We start from the raw sequence: 14968 nt of genomic DNA, 5'->3' as shown, positions 1-14968 counted from the left end.
ATAATATGTGGCCAGCTATATAAAAAGGTTGAAGACCCCTGATATAGATCCAAACACACAATTTGAATTAAGGTAATACTTGAAATAACGGATATTTTTCCGTAGAAGTTGAGGCACTATAATACCCTTTATTTACAAGTTTTCTGTCTTTTATAAATTCGCTTTGCCAATTGAAACATGATTGTTGCTTACATGGTAGTTACCCGTATTTATTATTTTATAATTTTATATTTACATTATAAATTATTATATTCAAATGTTTTCTATTACTACATGAATATACAGTTTTTTTTTTTTTTTATGTATCTTATACTTTTTGTGACCTAGATTTATTGTTATGGATATTGCATAATACTACAGGTTGTAGGTATATTAAACTTGTACTGTAAATGTTAATCGATTTCTCTCCATATGTTGGAGATTTCCTCTCAAAGGAGGATGTATTAGTTAAATGTTGTACCAAAATGTCTGATTTGTATGGTGCAAGATGTTTTTTAAGTGAATAGGCCAATTTATTAAAAAGTGATTTATGGAAAGGTAAACGAAAGGTTTGGTATTATGCTATAGCTCTTTTTTTTTAGTAATTAATGAAGGTATGTTAGTAGTAAGAGATTATTATAAGTATTACCACTTTGTGGGTTTGATTGGGTTATCCTGGCCACTATTTAAATGATTAAGGTAAATTTATCAATTTTTAAAATGAAATTAAGGTGTTTCTTTTTATTTACCAAGTTATGCAACTTGATTAAATTTTTTAACGAAAAAAAAAGCTTAGGTGTCGTACGTGTTTTCGAAGAAGAGTTTACTGTTAGAAAAAACAATAAATGGTCGGAATTAAGATCTAAATAATTTCTGGAGTGCAGTATAAGTTACTAGGTACTTAAGCAATAAAAAAGTCAAGTATATCAGATTTTTACTTAGTAAAGTTGGCAAGTAAGCCGGATATAGCGGTGATAGTACTGAATATTTTTTGGAATTAGTATAATTGTAGAGGAGATTTCCTTGTGGGTTTCTAGTATGGTAGCCCCAGATTTGGTGTTTCCACCAATGAGACATCATTAATGTCTCCTCCAATTAAAATATTCGAAGTTGTTGTTGATAAATGGTCGTTAAACTGTAGGGGTGAGATATTATGCCTTGGGGGAGTATAAATTGAAACTATAAAATAAGTATATTATTTAACTTGAAGAAAATCGCATAAGACTGTAGGTATTAATTGGTAAAGTTTAATAGTGGAAAAAAGAAAAGTATAGATTTTGTTATGATGGCAATGATTGCAATACCACTGTGTGCCGTGCTGGATAATTTGACCCAAGAAGAGTACAATCTAGAACAGTGGTTCCCAACGGGTATGCCGTGAGCGCCCTTTAAATTTGCCGCAATAAATCTATAAATTGTTATATAAGTATGTATTTACCAGCTTATTATTAATATTCGAGATGAAAATTGATCGAACTAATCGTAGATACATATAATATTATTTATTGTAAGTATGCCCGTTGCAGCCGTCTCGGTCGATCGATTGTATTAATATATTTCACAATAAATAACTCTCTAATAGAGTCGACTGTAAATAGTATACATATATATATAAAATATGGTTCACATAATATATGGATTGATGTGCCACAAAAATTTTGTTGGAGATTAAGTGTGCCGCATTGTTAAAAATGTTGAAAACCACTGATCTAGAATATTAACATCGGAGTATTTTGTGAAGTGTGTCTCAGTTATTAAGGCAAAATCAATAAGTTTTTCGCATAAAATAGATTTGATTACGTTTATCTGGTGGTTTTTTAAGCTATTATTATTGAAAAGGATGACGGTTAGACACTTAGCAGTGAGTGAGTTAGCGAGTTATTTATAATTTCTATTGATCACGAGACATTAAATTAAAATATTTAAAAGAGCAAATAATGAACTTTTATATATTTTATTTATTTATAGATGCTCGGTTGATATAGAGTACTTAAATAGTAAATACATGAACGATGTTCGATTACTTTGAAAATCTAAGTGATATCACTTCATATATATATCAGTTTAAACAAAAAAATTGTTTAGTATATATAAGTATATACTAAACAATATATTATAATTCAAATAAAAAATGTATGATGATATATAAAAATCATAATTTATAAATTATATTTGAAATGAGAATAAAATGGATAATGTACGACCTTTGTGCTAATTTTTTTCCAACATATATTAAAGAACAAATTTTTATCACTTCTACCGGTACTACCAATGAAGAACATAATTATTATTTTAATTCTATATTGATAGTTAGAGATGTTCTGGGCAGAAAATTTATCAAAAACCGATTACTGAGTATTGACGAGTAAAATAAAATTAAATGAATTACAATGCGCTTCCTTATCATCGTCGTTTGAATTCATATTTTATATGGGTGATTGTAAACTCGGCCCATGTTTTTTTCAGGTAAAAATAATTTAAGTGTAAACTCGGTCCGGGGTTTTTGCAGGTAAAAATAATTTAGGTGTAAACTCGGCCCGGATAAAAATGTACATTTGTATAATTTTCTTATAATATTTTTGAGAACCATTTAGCATTACCCAGAGGACACCACGAGGAGGCGTTGTATATATTCCTTTTAACATACTGAATATCACTTACTTGTAAGTAGATGTAGATGTACTGTAGATCTTGCGCGTCAGGTACATTGTTTACTGTAAATATTATCGGGCCGAGATTACAACCTACCTTTTTTATTACTTGAAATTTCTGAACATTTGTAACCATGAAAAATATTTCACGACCCAATATTGGGTCACGACCCGGTATTGGGTCGCGACCCCTATGGTTTGGGAAACGCTAGGTTATACACGTTTCTCGGGATCATTTTTCCTTCAGAAATCGACAGGGTCTGCCATGTTTGGACATAATTTGTTTTGAGTATCTAAACAATCATTGTTTGTATCGTCATCTGAATAGAGACGAATATACGAGAATATGAATTTGAAACGTTTACGCGCGTTTTATTTAGTTATATATATATATATATATATATACCTATTATTATATTTTTACGATGTTATATCACCTCCTTAAACTGATTGTATATATGAGTAATATATGTACCTACTGCATACTTATATTTAATTTTATAAAAATAATAATTAATCGTAATTAAATATCTGCAAATTATCTGTAATAATATCACCGTTAGTTAAGAGTGTGTGGTTTAATAGATATTCAAAGTTTGCCATATGTTCACTTACTCACCACTCACCAGTTATTGTCCCTTATTTGTAGTCTAAGTATTTAATTGTTAAATTTAGAGGAACAGACGTTTTTTTTTAAGTATATTTTTTGTTAAACATAAAATACAAATTTTAAGAAAAACAACAAGCATTATAAAGTAATACATTTAGCTGTACAGCATACAGCAATTCATTTTTTTAGAACTTTCAAATAAACCTAATCTCGTGTTATTATCAATTACTTTTTACATTAAAAATATTACAAATTATTAAACATGAAAATTAATTTATATAATTTTTAAGTATCTTGTATATGTATCTACAAATATTTAATTTTATCAATTATCTTTTGTTCATGTTAACGTTATTTGTGTTCAAAACTACATTCCCCTTTTGCGAAAAATACCAACAATTCATTTATCTACGTGTATTACATGAAGTCTGAAAAAATTATTGTTTTACCACATTTACACAAGAATTTGATGAATTTGAGAAGAATTTTGAAGAGCAATCATTACGTTTTACGACAAGAGAAAAAAACTTCGTATTTCGTACGCATCGATACTATAACAAAATAAATTAATCTAGATTTTTACTTTCACTAAAACAATAATTATAATAGATATTAACGATCATTCGGTTATATAACGGCTTAGATTTCTTGCAGCGCACATTTCTTCATAATTTCCATATTTCTTCTGGTCATCGCTGTGTGTGGATAATCGATGAAGTGCAACATCGTTAAGAATGGGTGTGATAGCGCGTCCGCTGCAGTTATCCTATCGTACGGCATTACCTTCAGCATTTTGTATACTAAATCCACAAACCATGCAATATCCTTGGTTTTTTGTGGATCACGTAGTCGATCGTATGTACCCATTTTGAAATCCTGTGAATTAAAACAAAAATGACATGCAGAATTAAAGGAAATGAATTAAAAGGATGAAAGAAGAAAAATTATCAAAGGAAAAGATAAAAATAGATTGTGTTTGCGTTTAGTGTGTATTATGTTGTTACTGTAAACTATTAAATTTTCTGTCCACTGTAATTGTAATATGCCCATGTTTAGTTGAATACCTTATGTTTTCATTCAAATAACCGTATATTTTTCTACTATACCAGCTACTGTATGCGTACGGGTTTCAATTTAAAATTACCATGTTGAAATATTAACGAGTGTAAAATGTACAGGGAACCTTATTAAGTATACCTAATCATTTTTAAATAATTTTTTCAATTATTTATATAATGTCACATAAATATTTATTAGATTTACAGTATATTTGAACTTAATCAATATATATCAAACGATACTTTTTTAATGTACCACATAAATGTCCTAAGAAAATTATTTTAGATATACTTATCGAATAATAATCTAATAAACATAATTGATTTATAAATTATAATAGATAATGTGCATATTCAAAAATTTTAAAATTTTGTCGACTTACGCTATTTTGTGTTTGATGATTTCAAAGTGTTATCTGTTATAATTCCTGAATTTTCTATGCTACAAAATCATACTATAAAATTGATGTTTATATTATTTACTATTTTTTTCGTGTGAAAAACTCACCTCTGTCTTCCCTTTCTTGACCCAGATGATCCCTAAATAGGTGCCCGGCCAAAGAAACGGCTATATTGTGTTTATAATACTTTAGAGGTACCATATCACGTAGGCGTAGTATTATAACGTCATCCTCAGCTTTGAAACCCAGTCAACTTCGTAGAAACAATCTGAAGCGTAGTAGTTCCGTTACAGACGGGGTATAGATGATGGACACATTATAATAGTACACGGTGACGGAGAATAATACTTGACGAACGATCAACAATATTACCCCTGGTAGAATATTTATCATGTAAGCCCAACAACCCGTCATGCGTATCCCCCGTAAAACAATTAAAAAAATACCACAACATGTATGAAAATAGTATTATAACAAGACTTACGTAAAAATATTGAGAAGTAAATGAAAGTAATTGTGACTGCGTTGTCAGCACATATTGTTCGTTTTTTCGGTGAAAAATATAAAATACAAATCATTCGATTGTATTATATAAATGCTTAGTGAGTTGTGCAAATGACGTTGTAAATATTTTTTCACAAAAAAAATTAATATAATTTTTTATACATCGACGGAGAATAGTGATAATAGCAACAATAGAATGATATAAAGTATTTAGGTTGGAGGATAGTAAAAAAGAAATAGTTCAAAAAATAATAATTGTTAAAAGGTTAAGTTCATGATACATTTCAAATTTATTTAGTAATTGCTACAAAATGAAAAAGAATGATACTTGTAAAAACTATTACAACTTTAATAATGATAACATCTTTATCTCTTGTACGTTTACGTTTGAATTCGAGTCATAGAAAACAATGCAAATATATATAAAATCTATGTAATAATTACAACATAACCACATACACACTTATAAGTCATATACTTCACAAATGAACGGTTCTATTAAATATTTTATTGGATTTGAGTTAATGGGGAACTTCATTTGAGCACTTGATATTTAAAATAATTTGTCACTTTATTAATATTTATTATACTATGTTACTCGTACAAAAAGTAATTGTAAAGTATTGTTTAAAAATGTTGAAAGGAGAGAGAGGTCACATTGATAAAGACTTTAAATAAATATTTTTATTATCCAACTTTAATAAATTAAATAACTATGTAATTCTGATATTATGATATATTTGTCATGTATGACAAAATTAAACATAGTGAGAACCCTCATATAAAAATAAAATACATATTAAAACAAGTACATAAATGTTTTTTTATTAAATTATATTTTAAAGATTTGTAAATACTCTAAAATAATATTCCCTGAAACCATTTGAAATAATCTTTTTATTTATGTATTTATATATACATATATACTCGTATATATATATATATGTGTATGCTTAAACACAATTTTGAAATGATTTGTCCTATACTGCTAACTTAAAATAACTTGATAATATGGACCATCACTTTTTTAACGTGTGAATTTTTTCTCAAGCAATCAAGATTAGATTATCGTCAGGTGGATTTTTTTTTGGGGGGAGGGTCGACATGGCGATTGCCCCCCCCTTTTGGTCTTTTTTTTTACAGATTTATTTAATATTTTTTATATTGTTATATATAATAATTTTATAAATACCTATAAATTAAGTATATATTTGTATAAGAGGATGTTTCATGATAATAAATAATCACGGTTCTATATACGACCAAGCGACCGAGCTATAACCATTGCTTTTATAATATACAGATAAGCCGAGATATAGGAATATTTGGAATCCGTATTTTAAGATTTATTTAATTCCTATAAACCATTTCTATAACCAAACGTAGATTGTGTTATCAATAACTTATCACATAACGAAATACTTCGTGTACCGTATTATGTGTACTACACACATAAAGACATTATTGTAAATATAGAAGAAGTCATTAATAGGTTTTTAATAGGTTTGCGAATGAAAAAAAAGATATGATAAATTATTATTGTAATTAATATTTTTGAATAGTGAATTTTTATAGATACTTAAATAAAGATACCTAGTCCATTAATTGTATTAAGCGTTGTACTTATTTTTCAATAAATTGGTTAAATAACGGTCAAGTATTCATGTGCTCTATATATCACTCATAAATATTCCTATTCGCCCCCCCCTCCCTTAACCAGGCTTCAGATTTGCCCCTGTCACCATGATTATAATAATTTAAATGTATTTTTTATTGTATTAAATAGATTCATATATTATATCAATACAGAACAATTGAAGTGGTTGAAATCGCTATAAACTTACAACATAACGATACTTATTGTTTCGGTAAAATACATTAATTGTTTTTTCCCATTTCCCTAGAGATTTTAATTCAAACTTTTTGTGACCAGAAAGACATTACTATATAGCTGTGCTAAATACATATTTACTAACATACTTTAATTGGTTTTATATGGGTAAATTTTTTACTAACAAGAAAAACGTTATACCTATTTCGATAGTTGTATGTTAAAAAAAAAAAACAATATTTGCGCTGATGCTATAACAGGTCTTTGATGACGACTGAAGTCTATGAATAAAATGAATCCATCACCGGGTTTTATAAATTCACCATCGGTTTTTCGATAATTTTTAATCAAAATATATAATTATCTTATTTTATTAATTATATTAATTATCTTTGATCTGTAAATAAATACAAGCCTTATGATCTCCGATGTCCATTGTAATGAACAATTATTATAACTTCGTTACTGCCCAAGTTTATTTTTAATTTTGTACCATTACGTATATTATTAAGACCCACCATTTTTTTTTTTTTTTTTTAATATCATCATTTTGTAAGATTAACCTTAAGCTAGTGATCATTTGGAGGCGAAAACATATGCGTGATTACTTTTATCAGATATTACATAACGGTACGAATACGTATTTAATTATTTCCATTTCAATGGACAATTAGTTAATGATACAAAGTAAAAAACAAATATTAAAAAATAGTAAATTAAAACGATAAAAATGTTCATTATAATGGACATTGGGTCTTTAGTACTACGAACATTGTAAATAGGTAGGGCATTAATAAATATAAAAAAAATGTCCGTTAAAATTTATTTGGACTCGAAGAACTACAGAGCTCTATTCTAATTGGGTTTTAGGAGGATAGTGTGTTTTTAGTGGGATGTCTAATTAAAAAAATAATTATTTCATAGGAACAAAATATAAACGCGTGTGGAGGTACATCATCGTTTAATCTAACTGTGCAATTAAAAAAAAGAACAAATAATCGTACTTGAATTAAATAATATATTTTCGAAAATGCGATCAGAGCTAGTTAAAACCAGATGGCTTTAAATTAATGTAACCACGATGAAAACATACAGTTGAAAAAATGTGTTGATGACTACAAATAACTATGACTATTGATATCGGTACAAATGTGTTTAACTGACAAACATGCTGAACGTGTAGTGTTGGTAATTAAAACAATTATATTCATACAATGTAAAACGATGGTTAATTATCATAACATTTAATATCGTTTTGAAAATTGCCTAATATTATTGTAACTCAACGCGACCATACTATGATTAGGTTCAGAATAACTTTTTATAAGGCAAAATCTCTTAAATTAATTTGAAATATATAGTTATTAATATATATATTAATCAATTAACAATTAAAAATAATTTTAAAATGTATACTTGTCTATATATATTCCATTAGTTTAGGTAATTAATTTAATACTTGAATGTAGTATTATATTAAATGAAAATTCAAATAAGCAAAACATATAAAACAATAAAATATGTACAAATTTTTTCTTTTAAAAGTATGTATTTTTACAATATTATAAAACGAATTTTGAATTAATAAATAAAAATCTTGTTTTTAACAACAATGTAGCGTGTTTGAGATTTTTTTTTTAAATTACTTAGAGATTCCAAAGCGTACCTTACAATCCGTGTTCAATTTCTAATCTAAAGAAGTGTTGCACGAAAACTTCTTACTGTAAAAGAAAAAGGCAAAATCTTTTTTTCTAAAAATAAAAACGCGCTTTGTAGCCAATATTCCAATACAGCCTCTTTATCACGTTTTTCCAGTATCAAATGTAATGTACGTTTTTTGTTTATTACGATTTTCTTTTTCGAGATAAAAATAGTTTAGAGATTTTCTATAGCCCTATTCTTAGCAATTTACAAATTATTTTATATTTTCGTCATATACTTTCATATTAGCGCGTATGAAAGTAACGAATCCTAATATTTTAATTAATATTTTTCACAAAACTATTTATTTTTGCTATGAAAACAAAATTATATGTTGTACGAAAACGTTTACTTTTTTCTCCGTGGTATTTGGGTACCATGTTCTTTTTAAAACTATATTATTATTGACACTCAGAGATGAGTAATGTGATAACTTTAATATTAAGTGCAATAAAAATAATTAAAAAAAATAATCGTCCAAATAATATTGTGTAGTAACTAAAAAGTTAATGACACAAAGTATATATATTTAATTTTTTTTTCATTTAATTAAATATATAATATTATATATATAGGTACTACTATTTTTTACCACTTTTTTTTTAAGTTATAAAAATGAAAATCAATGTAAAAACATACCTAAAGTATAATACATTCATCATAATAGTATCAAAATTATACTTATTGAAAAAAAGATTAGGTATTTGAACTAACATTTTTTAAGTATAAGACTTTATTTCATTTTCATGACATATATTATTTTTTAATTTTATATTATTTATGCAATTTATAAACTACCCCTTTATATGTTCATTATTTTATTTTTTTTAATTTATTTTATTAGATCAACCATTATTATGTAACCCCAAAACTAATGTCAACATTTAACATACAACAATATACAAATATTTACAAATGTTTGCTGTTTAATCGACTTACCTGGAAACGAATCCAACCAACAGAGGGTTTAATTTCTTCTCTCACCTTTTGTTTCTCTGTGATGGATATCAAGAAATCGGGAACGTCCAGCGTACGGATGAACAATTTGACCAACTGTTCTTCTTTGGTCGCGTCGAACAATTTAGCGCCTGTGATTATTTCTGGCATGATGCACCCCAATGACCACAGATCCAGACCATGGCCCAGGTTGCCCCGGAAGCACACTTCCGACGCGCGGTATGGGATTGCTTGAATTTTCTGGTTGTACATAGTGTGCGCATCCTTTGCATAAAACGCCCAACCGAAATCGATTATTTTCACCCGGTGATTGTTTACTGTGCCCGGGCAAAACATTATATTATCCGGCTTGAGATCAGCATGCACAATCCCCATGACTTTCAGACCTGCCAAACCTTGTAAAGGAAAAAACGTATATAACTTATATATTAATTAAATATATATAATATTCATGTTGCCAAGTTAGATCTTATAATTTTCTCTTTTATGTGTTTTCGAGTATAATTTGTGGTCATTAATTATGTGATTCCAATTTTTTTACAGTTATTTATTAGTCTCTGTGTGTCTTAAACTTTATTAAAATATGATAATTGAATCTATGGCTGTCGTTGGTTTTTAATTTTAAAATTAAAAATTAAACAAGATGAAACCACTAAAGTACAATTCTGTTAATATTACCATTAATCAGATATTTAATAAAATCAATTTTATTAAATTTAATAAGTAAAAATTTTGTAAAACAAGACGTAAATAACTAGTAGTTACTATAACTAAATAATTTACGATATTAAATAAAAACAAATATTAAAAAAAGCGTGAATTAAGTCTTATTATTTATATATACAGTTAACCAATAAAACGAAACGTCATGCTACTACTAAAAGAATCACATTATATATACACCCTTATATTTAAATATCTGTTGAGCTTATCGTATAATTATTATTAGTTATAACTTGATGAGAATAGTTTTCATTGTAATCTAGTCGGAAGAACTAGATAAAAACTCAGTGCATTTTTAAAATAATTATTATTTCAAATATTTTTTATTACTTAAATTAATTTATAAATACTAATCCAATAATCAGATTTACATAATTATAGTGTTATACAATGCCAAAATAATAACAAAATGTTTTATATCAACTAAGTTAATAAAAAGTAAACATATTTATAATGTTTATACTAGTCAGTGTCCTTATATATTGGTAGTCACTGGTTTGATGTACATAGAAAATATTTTAAAGGACTTTTTAACAACATTTTAATTTTTAAAAATGATTAATTAAAAGTATTTTAAGATATTTTTTAATCACCAGTATAAACTTTATCCCAATGAAGATAACTATTTTTCAAATATAAACTTTCATCCCTCTATGTATGCACTCTATCTGATAGATGTGGTCATTAACTATCTAATTCAAATTGTTTTATTTTCATCACTTATCTAGTAACTGCATTCATCGGTAACTTGATAACTTTTTGTTTATATAAACTTCATAAAAATGTAACAGATTCCAATTAGTTTTAAAAAAGATCACCTTGTGTTGAAATTAAAAAAAACATTTTGTAGTTCCTATTTAATTACGTTTAAGCTACGTTTGAATTATATCTCTAATTTTATTTGAAACAGTTAGTTATATGTTATTTTTATTAGCTATTAATTTAAACTAATAATATCTTAATAATTATGGTCATTATATGTTACAATTATTCATTTAATAAAGGCAATTTCAATAAAGTACGTAATTAGAGAAAAAATTAAAATTAACAATAATAATAAAAATAATAATAATAATAATAATAATAATAACGTAAATGTGTATTACATATAAATAGTTTGAAAATGCATAAGATAATAGATAATAATATGAAATAACTTCCGAAGAGATGATTATAATTGGGTTTTATTGGGTGATAGAGTAAGAAGAGAAAAGAAGTGTTTAATAATTTTTGTAAATTTGGAGGTAAAGGAATTTAATAATTTTTTAATATTAAGACACTGAGTATGAATTTTTCGATAGAAAGTTACATTAAAGTGATTACAGGATGGATTAGCGGAGGTGACATTAAAAGTAGGCTTAGAAGAATAATTTTTTATTAAAGAAGTAGTTGTGAGAGGATCTCGCCTAATTGGTTGAACAAAACGTTTTTTATACTCTTGACAGCCTTTATAATTGGCAGAGTAACTACCATCACATAAGACACATCTGGTAGAAGAATCACGTAGTTTGTTCCGGAAACTGAGAAGCGGTCTACCCAACATATAATGCAACGTAGATCATGGTGGCATTTTCTGGTATGTTAGTAAAACTGACATATGTGACACTGTGGTCACCTTTTAGGCGGGTGTAGTTCTTCAACTACTACTTTTGCGTTAAAAATAAATGCAAGCTCGCATATATCCGAATTTTTGGTTACTTTTCTTATAACGACAAAAAAACGTGGCATTGGTAATTTATTTAAAAATCATTTAATGTTATGTAGATTGATGACATGGTATCCTAAATCTGAGAGGATGATAATGATGTCATAATGTGCGGTATCCCATCATGTGATATGAATGGGCGGAGATTTCGAATAACAACCCGTAACGGGCAAATATCATTTGATTGGTAAGAATGGGAACTGACGAACATTTTCATTAAATGAGATAAAAGTGAGTTATGAGTATAATGCTCATAAAAACGCGTGCAAACGATAACACATGAGGATGTAGATTTACAGACAAAATTTGTATCGTAAAGTAAAAACATAAAATTAGAGACAAAAGCGGAAATATTACTCATATTTTTTTATGTAAACTGAGAATTGTTTCGGTATTATAGTTAAGAAATTTGTTAGAAGGTGTATTATTGTAAACGTCATCACGTATAGCGAAAACAAAAAACCGATTTGGGCTTATGAATAGTTTGGTTTTCTTATATTCTACCTTGGGTGTAAGAGAAAATGTAAAGAGATTTATTTCGTTTAATCTTGTTTTTTTGTCTGTAGGGGAGGTCACCTCAGGATTTTCATTTATGATGAAATGTTTGTTTTTTTTTTGAGACGATATAATTACGTAAGTAATATGAATTACGGGATAAGCCGTGAAGGTAAACGGTGACTAGATAAGAGTTATTGAATAGCTATCAAAATAAGCGTGCATACTTGACGGCAATCAAAACCGAACTAACAGTTAATTATATTACTTATTCATGAGTAGTAGTTAAACAATTAGTCTTCATAGGTATAATTTGTTTTTTACACACAATATTATGCAGTTGAATTCGTCATATTTCTCCGCATTTCGACTTTTTATTATTCGGAATAAAAATCTTTATCGACCAGCGACCCAACGTTACCGCCTCGAGTTGATATTTCTCGTCAACATTTGCCCATCCTTTTGCGCATCGCATATACGTATACGTACCTTGTGCGATTTGCCTGACGATTAGTCGGCACACGGACAGCGGTAACGTCCCTACATTACACATCACTGCGTGCAAGGTGGCGCCAAGCATTTCCATGACAAAACAAATGACGCCCGTGTTCAGTTGGATCACGTCCCTCAGGTCAACGTATCGCTCCCGCACCGGACTGCTCTTCAACCTGTTCAATAGGCTCAGCTCTTGCATGTACAGGCTACAGCGGAGGTGCTCTTCCATGTTCACACTGTTCAATACCTTGATCACTACCGCGTTGCCGGTGGCTGTATCTGTAGCCCGATACACCCGAGAGAAACGGCCCGCTCCGATCAGATTGTGTACAGAGTACTCGGCACTCTTAGACCGAATCGTTTTGTCCCGCAGAGCGTCTTTGTCCATATTCAATTACACTCAATCTAGTAGCACGAGACAAAATGTTTAAAGGGTATAGTGAATTCGTATTACGATATTCGGATGTATAAATCTAGAAATTTGAAATCCGAATCATCCCGATAAACAGAACCATTAATATTTTGTTGAATGATACTGTTAATGCGAAATATTGTAAAAATATTTTATTGCAAAATAATAACAGTAATTAATAAATCGGATCAATAATATAATTCAGATTGCATTCAATGAACCCTACGATATACCTGTACATTTTATGAGCATTTACAATCAACTGAGATATGCTTTAAGTTTGATTTCAAATTATAGAATCTAACGTAGCCAAATATACTGATATTTCTCAATGATATCTAAAATTATATGACGTATACTTATATCGCATACATATCTTTTTTTATTAATAAATCATGCAGATTTACACAAGATGAATAATAAATAAAAGGAAAATACATTTTACAAATATTAATATTGTACTTAAATGTGAAATCAATTTATATTTTCCTTATTTTTTTACATAAACTATTCATTTTCTTACATAAAATCAATTGTCAAAATATTTAATACAAAAAAAAGTAACAGTCATAATTTCATCAACAATAATAACGTATATTTTCAGAACAGAAACCATTCCATATATTATTGTAGTACGTTATTAGAATACCAAGACTTTTGTATGGATTTTTTTTGTAAACGAATCAAATCAATCTCAGTTTTTTTTAACATACCTATATAGTATATGTATACTGCTCATGAAGGGAATCAATTGTTATTGTATGAATATTACAGTTTCTACTACGTTGATTTGATTGAAAGTTATTTTCAGTGCACGTGTTTTTTCATAATATAAAGGAACCAAAAAAGTATGTCATGCATTTTTTTTTTTTTTATTTCAAATACTAAGATATAATACTTTCGGGATTTATTGAAATAAAATATCTTATTAAGGTCTCATTAGCATTTGAAAAAAAGACATATTTGTTTTTAAGCATGTTGACAAATTGAACATGAAATATTGAAAAATTAAACAAAATAAAATTATTATTAAAATATTTAATTGAGTGTTAAAATTCAAGTTAAATTATTTTAATATTTTCACAACATTAAAAAAAGTTATTTATAATTATAATGGAGATATATATGTTCAAAAAAAAATAATATGATAGCATATTAAAAATGTTCAATCTAAATGGATATTGTGGGCCATAAAAACTATTTTTGTTTAATATTTTTTTTTAAATAATGTGTAATGATAAATTTTATAGTTAAGCATATATTAAGTTTAGTTAAGTATAATGTATTAATGGTAAGAAAGCAATATACTCACAGAATAACACAAAAATAACACGAATGCCGTTTTCAATTCTTATTATTTATATTATTATTTTATTTTGATTTTAAAGCTTGAAGCATAGTAAATTATGTTTCAAGATTTAAATAATTATAGTCACCTAACGAAAT

General features: G+C 27.5%; 1 protein-coding gene across 1 annotated transcript; it reads right to left on the bottom strand.

Annotated features, from left to right (window-relative positions):
• Window positions 1–3600: 3600 nt before the first annotated feature.
• LOC112683821 (homeodomain-interacting protein kinase 2-like) lies at window positions 3601–13498 on the bottom strand. Its single transcript, XM_025554990.1, has 3 exons — window positions 13105–13498; window positions 9675–10087; window positions 3601–4116 (listed from the first exon to the last, which is right to left on the bottom strand). The coding sequence occupies exons 1-3, from the start codon at window positions 13496–13498 to the stop codon at window positions 3880–3882; spliced, it is 1044 nt and encodes a 347-aa protein (XP_025410775.1). The 3' UTR covers window positions 3601–3879.
• Between the last annotated feature and the right edge of the window lie 1470 nt (window positions 13499–14968).

This window comes from Sipha flava, unplaced genomic scaffold (assembly GCF_003268045.1).
Source record: "Sipha flava isolate LNK unplaced genomic scaffold, YSA_version1 236_pilon_pilon, whole genome shotgun sequence".
Lineage (NCBI taxonomy): Eukaryota > Metazoa > Arthropoda > Insecta > Hemiptera > Aphididae > Sipha > Sipha flava.
The sequence above is the reverse complement of the archived record's forward strand: the minus strand, read 5'-3'. Positions and strand labels throughout refer to the sequence as shown.